This window comes from Corythoichthys intestinalis, chromosome 13 (assembly GCF_030265065.1).
Source record: "Corythoichthys intestinalis isolate RoL2023-P3 chromosome 13, ASM3026506v1, whole genome shotgun sequence".
NCBI classification, from domain to species: domain Eukaryota; kingdom Metazoa; phylum Chordata; class Actinopteri; order Syngnathiformes; family Syngnathidae; genus Corythoichthys; species Corythoichthys intestinalis.
In genome coordinates this window covers 39,758,329-39,776,518 of record NC_080407.1, presented here as the reverse complement: position 1 = coordinate 39,776,518, position 18,190 = coordinate 39,758,329, and the positions used below count along the sequence as shown (strand labels likewise).

The 18,190-nt window shown below is 38.7% G+C and overlaps 1 protein-coding gene across 1 annotated transcript; it reads right to left on the bottom strand.

Annotated features, from left to right (window-relative positions):
* Positions 1-1,623: 1,623 nt before the first annotated feature.
* Positions 1,624-16,910, bottom strand: LOC130928463 (gastrula zinc finger protein XlCGF57.1-like). Its single transcript, XM_057855075.1, has 3 exons — positions 16,709-16,910; positions 16,311-16,424; positions 1,624-3,479 (listed from the first exon to the last, which is right to left on the bottom strand). Exons 1-3 carry the CDS (start codon positions 16,818-16,820, stop codon positions 1,915-1,917), a joined length of 1,791 nt encoding a protein of 596 aa, XP_057711058.1. The 5' UTR covers positions 16,821-16,910; the 3' UTR covers positions 1,624-1,914.
* Positions 16,911-18,190: the final 1,280 nt, after the last annotated feature.

The following is an 18,190-nucleotide window of genomic DNA, read 5'->3' as shown; positions in this document are numbered from 1 at the left end:
GCTTTAATGCATCGCGATGCATTGCCAAATCGAACCGAATCGAATCGTGACCCTCTGAATCGAATCGGATCGTGGCCCTCCAAATCGTAATCGAATCCAATCGTGAGGGCAGTGCCGATGCACTCCTTTACATGATCATGTTATTTTTAGGGCTGTCAAAATTATCGCGTTAACGCGCGGTAATTATTTTTTTTTAAATTAATCACGTTAAAATATTTGACGCAATTTACGCACATGTCCCGCTCAGAAAGTATTCTGCCTTTTGGTAAGTTTTACAGCAAGGCTTTTTTGTGCTGTCCAACAGCGAACTCTTGTGGTCGCTTTGCAACATGGTTTATTGTTTTCAGTCCAGTTCAATATGGCTGCACGACGTCTCGGGCTGATAATGTTGTGCTTATATGATCCTTGGACAAGATTTGTCCGTAAGTATGGTTGTTGTAAAGAATGTACATATTATGTTAGTAAGCGAAATGTTATATTTTTTGTATGAGACGCTTTTTGTTTATGTTTAGTGAACCTGTATAGTGTGCTAAGCTAACGTTGTTGCTAATGCAATGCTTGTGTACTTTTTTTTTGTAGTTTTACAACGATCTAAAGAGGACAATGGTTGGAGGCCATTTTATTAATAAATCAGATGAAAAATGAAGAAGTCTAATTATTAAGGCGTCGTTCACCAACTGTCAAGCTTTGGAAAAAGTAGACACTTCGGAGTGAGGACAGCATAGACAGATTTAAATGACAGTAAAGTGAAATGCCCACTACAGTCCTTATGTACCGTATGTTGAATGTATATATCCATCTTGTGTCTTATCTTTCCAATCCAACAATTTATTTTACAGAATATAGATATAATTTGCAGAAAAATATGGCATATTTTATAGATGGTTTGAATTGCGATTAATTGCGATTAATTTTTAAGCTGTAATTAACTCGATTAAAAACTTTAATCGTTTGACAGCCCTAGTTATTTTTCAACCTCCAATTGAATTTTAGAAAATTTCACTGTTTTTGATTAGTGAAAATCCCCCCCCCCCCCCCCCAAAAAAAACAACAACTTATTTGTGAGCCAGAACTGATTTTTTTTTTTTTTGTAATTAGCGTTTTTGCAATACTGAACAATATACTTTAATTTTCATATTTATCTAATGACATTATTTTGAATGATTTTGAATTTTGGGAATTTTCTGTTCTGTTCTGCTGTTTCAAATATTAAATGTGAAAAGAGAAGTTTGAAAGTGACAGTATGATAGAAATAAAGCCACTTAACTTCGTAATGAAATGGCGAGCCGTATAAAATGGATCCAACACAGATGAGGAAGTTTGTGTGGAATTTATTATTAACAGACAAAAACATTTTCAACACAAATCATATATAATCTGCAAAGTTAAATACAATAATGAGTCAGTGTTTTTTATTTCTTTAGATATTTATTTTTAACAAAAGTGATTTACCAAAACTACAAGAACAAAAAAACAATTCTTGTCGTGAGAACACGACTTTACTGTCATAGTCCTTTTTTTCTTGTTCTTCATTTTTCTATATTTGGCCCTTATACTCTGTCAATCACGAGTAGCAATAGTAATTGAAAAAAATATATATTTACATTAACCCCCACACAAAAAACTCATATATGAGCCTGTTTTTTTTTTTCTTTTAATTATTTTTGCGATAATTAACAATGTATTCTAAATTTCCATATTTATTTAATGACAATATTTATGAATGATTTTGAATTTGGGGTCTGCGCTTTCAAATATTAAATGTGAAAAGTGTAGTTTGATACAAAATGGCAAAGGCAAAACAAAAATGCAATCACAAAAATAAAGTGTACCACAAATACGAACGTAACCCCAACCCTAACCTAACCTGCATGCAAAATCTGATGAAGCCAGCATGGATGACTGGCAAAACAGTCATTGGCCACTGCTTCTCACAGCAGCACACACATGTCTCTTCATCCGATCCTTCCGAGCGAATCTCTGACCACAACCTGAGCAGGAAAAAGGTTTTTCGCCAGTGTGGGTTCTTGTGTGTCGTTTTAAGGTTATTTTTTGAGCGAATCTTTGATCACAAACTGAGCAGGAAAAAGGTTTTTCGCCAGTGTGGGTTCTTATGTGTACTTTCAAGTCTTGTTTTTGAGCGAATCTATGACCACATACTGAGCAGGAAAAAGGTTTTTCGCCAGTGTGGGTTCTTGTGTGTTGTTTTAAGTATTGCTTCAGAGCGAATCTTTGATCACAAACTGAGCAGGAAAAAGGTTTTTCGCCAGTGTGGGCTCTTATGTGTTTTTCCAAGTGTTGCTTCCGAGCGAATCTTTGATCACAAACTGAGCAGGAAAAAGGTTTTTCGCCAGTGTGGGTTCTTTCGTGTATTTTTAAGGAGCTCTTGCAACTGAATCCTTGATCACAAACTGAGCAGGAAAAAGGTTTTTCGCCAGTGTGGGCTCTTATGTGTCTTTTCAAGTGTTGCTTCCGAGCGAATCTTTGATCACAAAATGAGCAGGAAAAAGGTTTTTCGCCAGTGTGGGTTCTTATGTGTACTTTCAAGTCTTGTTTTTGAGCGAATCTATGACCACATACTGAGCAGGAAAAAGGTTTTTCGCCAGTGTGGGTTCTTGTGTGTTGTTTTAAGTGTTGCTTCCAAGCGAATCTTTGATCACAAACTAAGCAGGAAATAGGTTTTTCGCCAGTGTGGGTTCTTTCGTGTATTTTTAAGGAGCTCTTGCAACTGAATCCTTGACCACAAACTGAGCAGGAAAAAGGTTTTTCGCCAGTGTGGGCTCTTATGTGTACTTTCAAGTCTTGTTTTTGAGCGAATCTATGACCACATACTGAGCAGGAAAAAGGTTTTTCGCCAGTGTGGGTTCTTGTGTGTTGTTTTAAGTGTTGCTTCCGAGCGAATCTTTGATCACAAACTGAGCAGGAAAAAGGTTTTTCGCCAGTGTGGGTTCTTATGTGTTTTGTTAGAGTTCCCTTTAGAGCAAATCTTTGATCACAAACTGAGCAAGAAAAAGGTTTTTCGCCAGTGTGGATCCTCATATGTGCAAGACAAGTTTGCTTGGTACACTGAGAGCATTTGCAGAGTTTGTTGTCACTGTGAGATTTCTTATGACCATCATCATTGTAAGGTGAGTGTGATGTGGTGCCACTTCTGTCTGATAGAGCGATGAAAATGCCTGCCTGCAATCCTTCTGTTGAGCTGTTGCTGCTGCTGCAGCGGCTTGGAGGCTCCGCCCCTCTGCCAGCCTCACTCGGACCATCTTCACTCTTCAAGGGCTCACCATTTGACCGAGTGATATGCTCCTCCTCTTCCTCTTTTTTAACACATGGGAGCCATTCCTCCTCCTTTTTAATTGGAAATTGCTTCTGTTTACAGGGCTCCGGCTCCTCCTCCTCTTTGATTTGGGGGAGCTCAACATCCTCTTTAACGCCAGAAGATTCTGGCTCGTGCCGCGCAGCAACAAGATATCTTCTGAAACCTGCCCGCACAAGAAAACCATTGATATATTTTGTGGACTATCACCGTGTCTGAAACAAGTACATTGATCCCTTGTGCTTCATGTGATTTCGTGGATTCAATGCATGGTGCAGTTTTAAAAAGTATTGATGAAAAAAACATGTGGTTTAATTTTGAGGCGCATGAGACATTGTTTCGCATAGAAATGCGTCTGGAAATTCTGCGCTAAAAACTATCGGCCAATAATGGCTATAAGAGCAATTTCGGTTTTGAAGACAATCGTGTGAAGAACCATATTCCTCTTGTGATTACGTTATTAAAACAGCATATTGCGAGCATTATTGAAGCAAAAAGATTCATACTCGTATTTGTGCAAACATTATTAAAGCAAAAAGATTCTTACTTGCATTTGTGTTTGTAAATAAAAAAAATTGTCCTCATATTTACAGATTTGTGTTTGTATTTAGGAATTTGTATCTGTAATCACCAAATTCTGACGTCAGGTTTTTTTTGTGGGTGCGTAAATACAACTCTCTTTTCGACGACTAGGAATCTTTTCTGTGGACTAATTCAGTAGGCGTAGTAGTAAACTAACTCAAGTTTACGGTTACGAAACAAAAGAAATGAAATGACGTCACGTTGGTCTCGGGGAAAACTAATATATCCTTTACTGGCGCATACGCCGAAAAAACAAAACTGGATGACTGCAGTGTTGTGCGCGGAGCTAACCTGTCAGTTGGAAGCAATGAATCACTGGTGAAGTCAAAAACGTGCTTATCTAATAGTTATTGGTTGAATATTAGCATTTGATTCTGACTAAATGAAATGATTAGACTAATAACCCATTGACTGTAATTTTCGGACTATAAGGCGCACCTGACTATAAGCCACCACCCATGAAAGTTTGACACAAAAACGGCGTTTGTTCATAGATAGGCCGCACAGGACTATAAACCGCAGTTGTTTTATGAGATATTCACACCAAAAAATATTAACCGGTAACACGTCATGTGACAGCGGCATCATATGACTGTCATAAGACCAAGTGAACCTCCATGAAGCTTTGAACAAATTGGCTGCAAAGCTTCATTCCTTCAAGGAGCTTCATTTGGCAATCACTGCTCCATTGGGGAAGACAATCAACCTCTGCTGTCACTTGCTGTCAACACTGTTGTCCTCCAACCTGCCTCCTAGCATGCATTACAGCGCTATAGGTGGAAATAACAATCAAAATTCATGTTCTGTGCTAATTTTTTCTTCAGTTACTGTTCCAGTTGTTTCATGAATTGCCAGTTATGGTATTTGGTGACACTTCATTTGACAGTGGCACCATAAAACTGTCATAAGACCAAGTATGACATGACACTGGTATAAATGTTATTCAATGCTTATCACAGATATCATTTTGTGTCATCCGGCAAATGATCTCACTTTTGAATGGTTGTAAAAGATACGAGCTGGACATAAATGGAGTTAGTGACATAATTTGCCGGATAACACTTAATGACATCTATCATATGCACTCGTTAATGCCCGTGATAGTGTCATGTCATAACGATGACAGTCTTACGGCAGTCTTATGACGTCACTGTCAAACAAAGTTTTTCCTATTAACCTAATAAAACAACAAATAAGCCGCATTGGACTGTAAGCCGCAGGATTCAAAATAAGGGAAAAATGTAGCGGTTTGTAGTCTGAAAATAACAGTCCCTAAATTGTGATATCCAACTTCCGTCGTTACCCACATACCAGAGGTGGGTAGTAACGTGTTACATGTACTTTAGTTGAGTAACTTTTTGAGAAAAATGTACTTCAAAGAGTAGTTTCACAAACTCTACTTTTTACTTTTACTCGAGTAGATTTGTGAAGAAAAAAACACTACACTTACTCCAATACTTTGGGTCACATAAGAGTCGTCACATTTTTCTTCTTTATTCTACATATTAGATTTCTGATTATTTTTTGCCAGCGATGCCTAGAGTCGAGAGGTGCCTGGTGTATAACCAGGGTATTTCTCCCGATTTCATCAATGAGGAGGGGTGAAAGTGGCTAGAATTTCTTGCCGGAACTCCCAGACGTGAAGGTTGCCACGGAGCCAGAATTTTTATCTATTTATTTTTCATTCAAAATTGTTTTTTTTCCACTGATTTGCAAAATAAAAGTTAACAAAAACAACAATAACACCTACCGCCATCTCCTAATTTTTATTTTTCCTCATTTCCTCACATACTAAATGCCAAATCTCAAATTTAACAACTTAAAAACAGGATAGGCCGATATGGCGGAAAACACAGACAAGACTGAAAAAGCAATTTCTGCTCTTGCACTCCTCTTTAAAAGAGACTGCTGTATTTTAAGCCAAAACAACTGTTGTGTCTGATGGAACAATATGTCTATATGCTGCCATAGCAGATTCAAGGCGCATTAAGCCCCCGAACTATTTTTAATTTGTCCGTTTTACCCTGAAAACCCCCGTTTGCAGACATTGCGCAACTGTTTTTGTTTCAACCCAGCCATAAAACGAAGGTAATTAATTATATTATTTAAAATTTCTGTCATTTTTAGTGTTGAATCATTAATTGATGTCTCATATTTCGTTGTTTTTTTAATTTTTATTTCATTATTATTTTTTTAAAAAACGACTTGAAAAAAATTATTCACCCACATATGTTAAACTTTTAAACAAATTGTCAAGTTCAAAATTAGATCCTTAGGTAGACATTGTAAAATTGCCCAATAATAAGGAGAGAAGACACTCAGTTTTCTTGGCCAAGGAGGTCAAACATGTGGCTTTTTAGCCACCAAGATTGATCTAAAGGAAAAAAACCCCTCCTTGGTATTTTATTAGGGGGTTGTCCCTGGACAATAGGGCGCCGCCTTAAAGGGGAGGGGAGAGCAAGCTAGCGACACCCATGTGGTTTTTTATTGGCTATGTGTGTGCATGTAGGTGGAACTTAAGTGATACACGTGTGTGGAGCAAGAGCTTATGCAAACAATCAAAACAATCATATAAACAGTCAAAATAATATATAAGCAGTCAAAATAATGCAGACACTTTTAGTTATGCAACGTTAGAATAGTCCAAACACTTCCAGTTGTGCACCGCTGCGGCCCTGGAAGATGTCCTCGGATGGAGAATCGTCCTCGAGGGGCTAGGCGAAAGTCCAAAACCCCAGGTGCTAGGATGCCTGGAAGGTCTAGTTATACAACGGCGTGGCCATGAAGCCACTCCGACCCTCTTTCTACACTTTGTAACACTTAAGCATTATACTACAATCTGGTATAGCAAGCAATAATCATTTACTGGTTATATATGAATAATATGCAATATATTATTTAAAGTAATTAGTAATTAGATAAAGTAATTAGAAGTAAGAAGAATATGGCAGTATGTATTATTTATGGTATATATGAGCATAAGCAAATATTCAATCAACCAATCAGGCAAACATTTAATAAATCAAACCCCGATAATTATCTCAACATTTCCCGCCTGTTTATTCAATATTTGCGACAAAAACATCATTAAAAGAACCTCCTAAAAAAGGCTTTATTCAATCGAATCATTAGACATGTCGACGCATATTGTCGCCACCCGGAGTTGGAGGCGGTGGCGGGGTCTGAAAGAAAGTTTCCGGAATGGTGAACCCATCATTGTCATCGCCGTCGTCAGGGAGATCGTCACCATCGAGAGCCACTTCGCAAACTACAAACTCCATATGGGCACCTGTGTCATACTCCTCTCCCAGGGCCAAAAGGGGGTATAATTCCTGTAAACGAGGATCTATAGTCGCGGAAACAAACCGGTGAAGTACAACACGAATGCAGGGAATGCAACAACAACCACATAATCCCAGAGCCATCAGGAACACTGTCGCAGAGACCAGGATAGTATACAGCATTGACCTATACTTACCGAACGTTGCTTCCCACCAACTGGACACATCGGGGGTCCACTCCCCAGAGTGACCCTACATCGTTCTACCAGGGGAGCTGATTGCTCTGAGGGCCTTGTGGAAGTTCTCCTCATTAGAGGAGGTAGCGTTTGGAACAAATGTCCCACAGCCGTTCCCGACGTGACCACACACGCCGCCTTTTTCGGCTAGCAACATGTCCACGGCCAACCTGGTTTGGAACGCCATGAGAGAGGTGGCATCCAGCTGGTGTTTTAAGGCTGCAAAAGCAATCTCTGAATTGTTATTAAGTCTCTGGAGATTAAAATGGATGTAGTTGATCCTCTCAACATTCTTATTAACAGTGATCCAAGGGAGCATAGATTCGAAACCCGAGGCAATTGGGTTAGCCAACCTATACTCACTCGGCACACCACGGGGAACTCCGATCGCATCTATGTAAGTTGGTTCAACTGCCCACTGGGCACTACGTTTATTAACACGCAACTTAGAGGGGTCAAACTTTGATGTTGCGTCCAGGATATCTGTAGCCGAAACAGGATAAATATACACTGATAAGAGTAATGACACAAGTGCACATACCCCCACTGAGTTCCTTAGGGTGTCGTAGAGTTTGCTGCCACCGCACCACCACCATACGTCACTACGCGGCACTAAGGGACTCGTTTGATACACGGTCGTCTTACACCATGAGGGATCTAGATTCCCCACTCTCCTCAATGACCCTGAAAGTTCAATACAGGAAAAGTTAGCCATTGCAACTTTGTCGGAGAATATAGGCTTTTCCTTCGCAGCTTTGGTTAGTGGATATACCCCATCCCATTTCTTGCAAGCCTTACTCAATATGGTTCTAGTCATAACTTCCAGAAGGCAATGTGGCGGAAGGAGAGCTGGCACTACGCGCAACATACATACAACACAGCTAGTATTAACCATTCCTCCAGCCGCTTCCGCTAACAAAAGCCAGTTATTAGCTTGTTGAGTAACCCCAGTAACCGCTATCATTCTATCATCGACAGTAACTTTATTCGTTGCCTTTACTATCAATCCAGACGGCTTAGTCTCTACATTTTTACTCACGGGCCTGGCCTCCACTGGGTCTCCCAATAAGGAGGATACACAGACGATTAGGAGATGAAAAGGATCTCCTCTTGGGTCAGTCCATCCTTCGTATGGGGAGGTTTATTACCACAATTCCATTTTCCGGACCTAATTTGTATTTGAATTCCCGGCTCTAAACAAGTTAAATTGATTTGAGGGCGAATGGAAGTGGCACAGGTGTCGGAGGTCCAACCAGCCCATTTGTGACCGTCCTCCGCCACCAGCGCCCTCCAGGCCCTCCTTTTAACCGTCACGTACCAAGTAAATATCTGACCGTAACTTTGTGTATCGCGAGCGTGAAAAGATGACTACATAGGTGATCAAGAGATTTCTTGCCCACCTCGGCAGTGTCATGTCGACCGAGTTCCCCTAAACAGGAAGAGCGCCCTGGATTTGCTTAATACCGCTGATGCTTAATACCTCTCTTCACTGACCTGCAGTATTTATGAGCACTATAAGCTCACCCCCACCGTTCAGTCAGACTTCAGTTAGATAGCTGCTCGACCTTGGGACTCGGTTGAGATGACCTTTTTGCAGTGGGCAAGGTGAACCCCGGTTTCCCTCTCTGCGATCTTTACGGCTGTAGGAGCCGTGAGGAGCTCTTGGTGTTTTCTTTTGATGCTGCGGATCAAGACCCAATCTCCAGTGAACACCAGGTCATTCTGCTGGGAAGAGTCAGAATCAACTTGTGGCAAACACAAATCCTGTCTCACTTCCAACGTCTTTCGCATATAATCGGCTAAATTAGCTTCATCTATTTCCCACTTAGTGGAGAAAATAGGTAAATGATATAGTTTCCCAAAAAGAATCTCAAAAAGTGTTAATCCCGACGTACTAGTAATATTAATATGTAACTTTAATCTATTTTTAATTGTACCGTTCATTCTTTCAACCAAACCCGCGCTTTGAGGATGCCATTCACAGTGATTTTTTAAGGAAATGCAAAACAATTTCCCAATCTTATCGATTACTGTGTTTACAAAATGCGTTCCATTATCGCTATAAATGGTTTCACGTATGCCACACTTAGGGATGTCTTTACACAATGCCTTTTGCTACCATTAATACATACTCGACATTGTTATGCGTTGTTTACTTTAAAATATTTCTGCCCAATTACCATTTGATTAACAAAAAATAACAGTATCCCAAATATCAGCGTGCCCATTTTCCAAACAAAACCAATTAAAAACGAAACAAAAATCCATTTAAATGTGTGTGCCGTTTAGGGCAAACATTGCCGTGAGGACTAGGTTGAGCACAGACCATGCATTTGAAAAACCATTTCTAATCTAACCATTCCCACTGTTAAGACATGAGACCCCCCCCTCCGTGCTCACATAGACCCACCGCGCAATGTCGCTCCATGATTGACCCATAAAGTGTGTTCTTGTACTGTACATTACAGTCACATATCAATAAGGAAAGTGTCCTTTGGCAGTTTATTCGCAAACGGACATAAGGTCCTGTATTCACCCTTGCAATCAAATATTTGGACAAAAGGTTTAGAATAATCAGGCAGAGCCAAAACGGTACTAGATAACAAAGTTTGTTTAAATTGAGTGAAAGCATTTTCTGCCTCTGTTGTCCATGTCAAAGGTGAAGACATTTATAACGCTGGGTCATACATGATTTTAGCAAGGGGGTTTGCGATTTCAGCGTAGTTAGGAATCCATGGTCTACAGTAATTTGTGAGGCCCAAAAAGGACATCATTTGTCGCTTAGTAAGCGGTTTTGGGGCTTGCAACACGGCAGTTTCCCTGTCTTTTAGGATCGTCCTGCCACCCTTGCTCCAATCATGCCCCAAGAATTTTACTTTCTCCGCCCACAATTTTAACTTTCAATTAAATTCATAAAACATATGATTTAAAATGTGTGTTTATAATCAAGAGTTCTTAGTCCTTAAATTTATCTCAAGCTGCAAAATTAAAATAAGATTATCCGATTTAACAGCCTGAAAAATTGACCTCTTCCCCAAAACAATATATACACAGAAGCAAATTAGTTTATATAAACTTACATAAACTCCTACCCGATTATAACCACAAAAGAAACCAAAGTCAGGTCAATAAAAGTGCTAAAAATAAAAATATCAAACATAAAAGTAATGCATTCAAAGTTCCAAATCAAAATAAAGAATTATATTGGGAGGATTGTAATCATACATTGTAAATTACAATTGTAATGAGCGTTACGAAAAGTAAAAAACCCATGTCTAAAACCCCATATTATTATTAATGTTATGCTTTGCAATTAACCCAATGTTTTAAAATTACAATTCTCCCAGCATAATTATCTCCACTTGGCGAAAAGTCAATATATGCTTCCGCTCCCCAACTTCTTCCGTTCCGTCTTTTGGAATTTATCAATTAATTTTGCCTTGGCCTATCACTACAAAATCGGCCACTTATTCCCACTATAAATTCGTAGCAACAAAATTCAGAATTGTCTTTTCATCCCTTTTCATTTGGGTTACAGCTGAACAAAGATAGCCAAATTCCATCAGCATGTGAGCCAATTATCTTAAGCAATATTTAGCATTATCAATTCCCCAAAAATCTAAATCAAATTTTCATGATGTTAAGAGTAACTCATGACAGTGATTCTATATTATTAATTCGCCACTTCCATACACTCAAAAATGTATCCAAGATTAATCACTTTCACTGTCCCCTTTAAAATAATTTGTCAGCACAATCATTTATTTGATAATTTATTCACGAACAGATTCACACACAGAAAGTGGCAAGTTTAAAATTGCTCTAAAGTCTGCTAAAACTGGTTTTTCCACCAGCTGTTAGTAGTTATTTATCTTGTGACATATACCAAACTGCTCCTCAACAGGAGTTCGCTAATCAGCATTTGGACCTCTCTTTATCTATAAGACTTGTATTGATATCTATTATCATTCCCAAGAATTAATGGGAAGTCTTTTGACAGTTCTTACAATATTTTGCCATGTACTTCAAAATCTACTTTAGTCAATCTATTTACTATGTCATTATGTGTGATTCCTTTTCTCCTTAAATCTGCCAACAATGAGTACGTTTTTCTATTTCTAAGTCACCTTCTTCATTGTAAATTTTATAACGTCTCACTAACATAATTTCTCTGGAATCTAGCCGAATAATTTCCTCCACCTTATTCTGAATTTGAATTTTCCCCTTCCCTCAGGGGATAAAGACTAATTCAAAAATTAAAGGCCATTAATGACGATTAATACGTCAGATTACTCTACTTACTTGGAGTAAATACTATTTGTTCTTATTAGCCCGATACATCTAAAAGTTGGTCATTTTTCACCTGAATTCAGAATAATTTACTTTTAAATAATATTATGAACAATATCTATTCATGAATAAAGAACATTTCTAACAATCTAATTTTCTTTTATCAAACACACTAGCTTTTTGCTTAAATAAAATTGCTTAAAATAAATCTGTTAAGTTTACGTCTCAAATAGCTATTTATCAACAGTTGATCTTTTCCTTTTTCATAACATTAACTATTTTCTTTCTCTTTTAGCCATTCTCTTATTTTCTTTTAAGAGCATTCTATAAGTTCCAATTGAGCTCAATAGTCTATTTTTATCTCTAATGAGATTCCATTTCAAAAATTCATCTCCTAAATAGTACAAGGGGAAGGCTGGAATATTCCCAGCTGGAATCACAACCTCCCCTTATAATTAATTTGGGCAAAACCCAGCGGACGCCGTCGAGGACCCCATGTTGCAAATAGGGGCCACCGAAGGGCCGCACTCCTCATGTTGAAGAACTCCTCCTTTTTCCCGATTTGCTCATTAAACGGTCAGCTATTTACGCAATAGACGGTCAGCTATTTACAAACAATTCCCTCGCTTATCAACGCTCCTCTCCCACTCCCAGAACTTTCTCAGCTCCCTTTTTTTCCACTTCAGACGTCCACCAAACAACCAAACACATTCGCAACCCATTTACCAAGGCTTACGGTTACCTCTGCCCTCATTACAACTTACCTCTGCCCTCATTACAACTTACTCAAACTTTCAGCAGCACAATTCAACAATTATCACTATGGTTGGCATAGTAGAAGTTAATTCTTTGGATGATTCTTTCACTTCCTCTTTTATCTCTTTTATTGTCCCTACTGGACCTTTTTCATCGTCTTCCTTCCTATGGAATAAGACTTCTGGTTCTTTCCCACTCTTTATCTTCTGTTTAATCTTTCTCGCGTCTCTCCGACGATATTGAGCCATTACCATCCAAAATTTGGTATCTTCATATCCGTCTTTAGCCATTTTTCTCGCATTGTTTTTCCGTTTCACTTTAATCTGGTCCTGCAGGTGTACGATTTTTTGGGTATTAAGTTGGCCATTAAATCCGTACTTGGTGATCCAAAGATTTAAAAATCTTATTTTAGTTGGACATCGACTCCCGATGAATTTCCAGTCTTTACACGCGAGATCTAATTTAGGATCTTTCCCCCCATCGAGTTTGCTGTTAGTTTTCCCCATTTGGATGTAAATTTGGATCAGGCCCTGAACCTGGTGTTCCTATGGGCCGATTGTCAGTTGAAAGTGGGGTGACAATTAATTTCTCACAGTGGTAGTGGTCAGGCTTCTACCTCTCAGTATTACTGATAGGCGGACCACTCTTGCTATCCATCCAAAGTGAGTTGCCACTTGCAGCCCCCACTTGTATTATGTTAGTAAAAAGCACACACTCACACAAACCTCATTCACACACCAGTACTGTTTTTATCCTATGTGGTATTCTTATCATTCGTTTAACTGCCGTGCACAGGCTTTGTAGACACTTCTGAGTTTTTTCTGACAATAAAATTTTTCAGACCGAGGGTCAAAACATCGTTTTTCGCCTTAAATTCACACAAGATCCTCCTTAATACGATCTAAACTTCGCTAAAATATTATTTTCTAGCAGTTTTTTGGATGGTATTTTAATTTTTTTCCTCCCCAAGGATTGAGTTTCCCGCTAAATTTTACTCTTTTTCGTGCTTTATTGAGTCTTATTTGCCGTGCACGGGTTTCTAGTAAACATTTAGATTGTTTTTACGCGATTTCTCGAGTTTCAATTTTTCGTGTCACATGCACTTCAAAATTCAGATATTTTTATTACTCAAGCTAGAGTGTTCTATTCGTCTCCTAGAAGTTGTTAAACCTCCAAAAATCCCTTTTTAGTAACGTTTCACACTAATTATGAACGTATTTAGATTACAGAGTTTTCCTGAATTATTCGCCTTATTTGCAACAAATAACCAAGTTTGATCACAATATTATCTACTTCTCTATATTATCTGTATCATTAATATCATTATTATTATTATTACTATTATTAGGACCCGTTGCCCTAATAGACGCGCGTAGGACCCGTTGTCCTGTTACCGATTTACAGACACCTGCCTGACTTGAGGGGGACTAGTATTCTCAAGATTTTACCAAGATAGACACAGAACGTGCACCCAGGAAGGACGTAAGATATCGTGTCACCTCCTTTTTGAATGCGTCTACTTTTACTACAATAGACACGGAACGTGCATTCAAAAAAGACGCGAATGAAACCATTTAACCCTTCAACCAATAGCACTCTGCGTTACACAGTATACCACGACTACGCGATACGAGGTTTTTCCCTCACACGGAAAAGCCTCAAGCACCAGATTTAGCTTCAAAGTTCAATGCAAAGTAAAAAAAAATTACTTCCTTCCTAGGTGCGTCTATCAATGTGGACACGGAACGTGCACCCAGAACAGATGCGAAATCTCGTATCGCACCCCTTCTGGGTGCGTCCACTCAAAGTAGACACGGAACGTGCACCCAGAAAAGACGCGAAATATTGTATCGCCTCCTTTCTAGGTGCGTCTACTTTTCACGGAGTTTAAGTACGTACAGGACACCGTCGCCCTTAAAATTTACCAGCCGCAAAAATTGTTACACTCATACAGTCATCCAATTTGGCTGATCCTACCGTGAGATGTCTTCAATCCTTTCGGTTTTGCTTCAACCCTTCGCCTCCAGAAGCGGAGTTGAGCCCAGTCCCCTCGCAAACCGAGTACGTGCACGCTTTGAATGGATATCCTCTCCGCCTCCGGAAACGTCAGGTATGTCGCAATCCGGCTCGAAGGACCAAAAATATGTCAAGTTCAAAATTAGATCCTTAGGTAGACATTGTAAAATTGCCCAATAATAAGGAGAGAAGACACTCAGTTTTCTTGGCCAAGGAGGTCAAACATGTGGCTTTTTAGCCACCAAGATTGATCTAAAGGAAAAAAAACCCTCCTTGGTATTTTATTAGGGGGTTGTCCCTGGACAATAGGGCGCCGCCTTAAAGGGGAGGGGAGAGCAAGCTAGCGACACCCATGTGGTTTTTTATTGGCTATGTGTGTGCATGTAGGTGGAACTTAAGTGATACACGTGTGTGGAGCAAGAGCTTATGCAAACAATCAAAACAATCATATAAACAGTCAAAATAATATATAAGCAGTCAAAATAATGCAGACACTTTTAGTTATGCAACGTTAGAATAGTCCAAACACTTCCAGTTGTGCACCGCTGCGGCCCTGGAAGATGTCCTCGGATGGAGAATCGTCCTCGAGGGGCTAGGCGAAAGTCCAAAACCCCAGGTGCTAGGATGCCTGGAAGGTCTAGTTATACAACGGCGTGGCCATGAAGCCACTCCGACCCTCTTTCTACACTTTGTAACACTTAAGCATTATACTACAATCTGGTATAGCAAGCAATAATCATTTACTGGTTATATATGAATAATATGCAATATATTATTTAAAGTAATTAGTAATTAGATAAAGTAATTAGAAGTAAGAAGAATATGGCAGTATGTATTATTTATGGTATATATGAGCATAAGCAAATATTCAATCAACCAATCAGGCAAACATTTAATAAATCAAACCCCGATAATTATCTCAACACAAATGATGCCACAATGAAAAAAATGGCGTCTGTAAAAAAGTCACGGATATCTACCTCATAACTATCGCTTAATTGTATTTTTTTTTTTGTTACTGTCACATTTTCTCCGATATGTCAGATGATAACTAATCGATCCAAACAAAGAAAAAAAAAAAAAAAAAAAAAAACGTTTAGAAGGGTAAATATATGAAAAAGAAAATATCGACCACTTCTTGATGTCTGCGATTTCTGCATCGCGACCCATGTTATATTACCATGTTTCACACATAAAATCCCCAAAATATCCAGCGTTGGCCATTTACATTTGTGTTTTGACACTGGATGAGACATTCTACGTGGAGTTTTTGGATCGAAAGAAGATAAGTACGCGATGATATCTCGTTAAAGTAATTCTGCTCTCGCGTGTTCTCACCTCCAGATAGGGTTTTGCTGTTAAAAAAAAAATTAGTTTTATAAAAATGCCCTTCTGTTCAAAATTTTTCTTGCCCCAGAAAATTGAGATTTTGAGCTTTCCAATGATGTATCACACATGCATTCCAATGATGTATCACACATGCATATCGGACAATTTTGAAAGTTGGACAAATTGGGGGTCTCAGAGCGGAACTTCAAGTCACCTGATTTTTTCCCTCTATATATATGTATATGTATATATACATACATATATATATATATATATATATATATATATATATATATATATATATATATATATTGTAATCGCTTTAAACAAAGCAAATCATTTACATGTAAGGAAATCTTTCATTTTGTCGACGCAGTGGTGCAATCTTATGTCAGCTAACGAGTGCATTGCATGGCTACTAAGCAAGCAACACCACGATATAAAAGGAATGAAAAATACTTCATTAGACTGATAAACATTTCTGTACTAATGAGGAAAAAGGATGACCTTTAATGGATACGAACTCCTCCTCATTCTTAATGGATGGCCACTCTTCCTCCTCGTCCTTGATGCGTGCAGACTCCGGGTGCTCAGGATAATAGGTTTGGCTGACATATAGATCTGCAAGACCACAAACAAATCTTATTTCTTCATTTGCAAACTTGTGTCCCCAAAGTTCATTTCTGTTGGAGAAAATTCATCTTTGCTATTTTGTTTGTTTGTTTGTTTATTCATGTTTTGTTGTCTTCCAATCCTGCACAAAAGTCATTTTGAAGTGCTAGACATCACATTCACTGCGATTGAAAATTGCAATCCTTTGACAGCACTACTGTTAACATTAAAAATGAATTCTCATCAACGCGCTCTGTCATGTACAGTGTACTTATTATCAAAAGTCAACCAACCTTCAAGTCTGTGAAGAACAACCTTAGTGTGCATTAATTTGCACTCAGTCCAGTGTCGGTGACGTGGGGGTTCCTCTTTCTCTCCGCAAAGTTCCTCCGGTCTCGTGGACATTTTCCCCACTTGATTTCTGAATGCTGGGACGAAGATTAACTAATGATCTTTTAGATCATTATGCTGGACACGTCGTCGAGAAAAAAGGGGAAATGGCGAGTCTTTGTCTTTTATCTTCTTGATGTCTTTATTTCTTTGATCGCTTTCTCTTATAAAAGCCAATCGGGAGAGCGGATGTGGCAAGCGAGTCAACATCGCATAGCCAATCACGAGATTAGCGCCAAGCAAGTCAGAATCTGCGCAGCCAATCACGAGTGTGGTCCGATTGCGGAAGAGGAGGGCTGTTCATCGTTGTCGACTGTCACTTTCTTCTTTTTTTTTTTTTTTTTTTTTTTTTTAACCATCGCCGTCGACCGACATTCCCGACGGACAATTTAGAACGTCAGTAAAAAAAAAAAAAGTAAGCAAATTTCAATTTTGGACGTCTATCCTTGTCCTGGCCCAGTTTCGTGTGCGGCTTATTTACTCAAGATCGAGATAGGCTAAGTACAAACTGGTCAACACACACAGTGGAACAATGGTTATGTAGCTTGAAGGTTGGACATTCAGGCAGAAAGTCATTTTGGAAAAGCACATTGTTGAATAGTAACTAATAAAGGCTCAGTCCTCTTACTATCAATGCACTAATGTTCATTTACTTTCTTAAATGGTGGCGAATCTTCTGTTTCCGGTTCATCCCGTGGTTTTCCTGCGGGGTCGCTAATGGAGTTGTATATGTGCATTGTATGTGTTTTTTATGCCTTCGCCATGCATATACAATGTTGATGTTGCATGATCTGTATTATTTTCCTGTGTTAAATTAATATTGGGGATTATTAGTATTGAGGGACTGTGATATCGTTGACGGTAGTTTCCAATTTCGTCCGCTAGATGACAGCATTCGTCCATTTGTTGTAAACCAGTTCAGTCATAATATGCTTGTAAGTTAATGTGTGAATTTGTGTTTTCCTGATTGAATTGAAATTTACGATAGTAATTTAGCGTATGCCTTTTTGTATTGTATTGTTTATAGACTTATTTCATACATTATGCCCTGTGGAGCTACAATTCCTAATTTTTGTACATCAAGGCAGATTTGGATGAACATTAAGCAAATTAAAGCCATTTGAATTCAGCAGTGGATTCATGTCCCCTGTCTACCTGTGCTCTGATCGGCACACCATCCTGTTTACAATTAGTCCTAGTTAAAACGATATAGCCCTTTAACGTCACCTCAAGAACAGAGCAGTTGTCTTAATTCTCCTTTCCTTTAAATCACTCCAAAATCTCATCTGTTCCGATCTTTTAATGTATTGATACTTTATTATTCTCACTATTGTGTTTCTGCCTTCTTCTCTTATAAATGTGATTCTTATACACAAATTTAACTT

Bases quoted from the DNA above. Each gene is read 5' to 3' on its own strand.
- LOC130928463 (XM_057855075.1), bottom strand. From the start codon at position 16,820: ATGTCCACGAGACCGGAGGAACTTTGCGGAGAGAAAGAGGAACCCCCA. The intron at 16,425-16,708 runs GTTGGTTGACTT...GTGGTCTTGCAG, and splicing joins TGTTCTTCACAGACTTGAAG to ATCTATATGTCAGCCAAACC. The intron at 3,480-16,310 runs GTCATCCTTTTT...TTGTGCGGGCAG, and splicing joins GGAGTTCGTATCCATTAAAG to GTTTCAGAAGATATCTTGTT.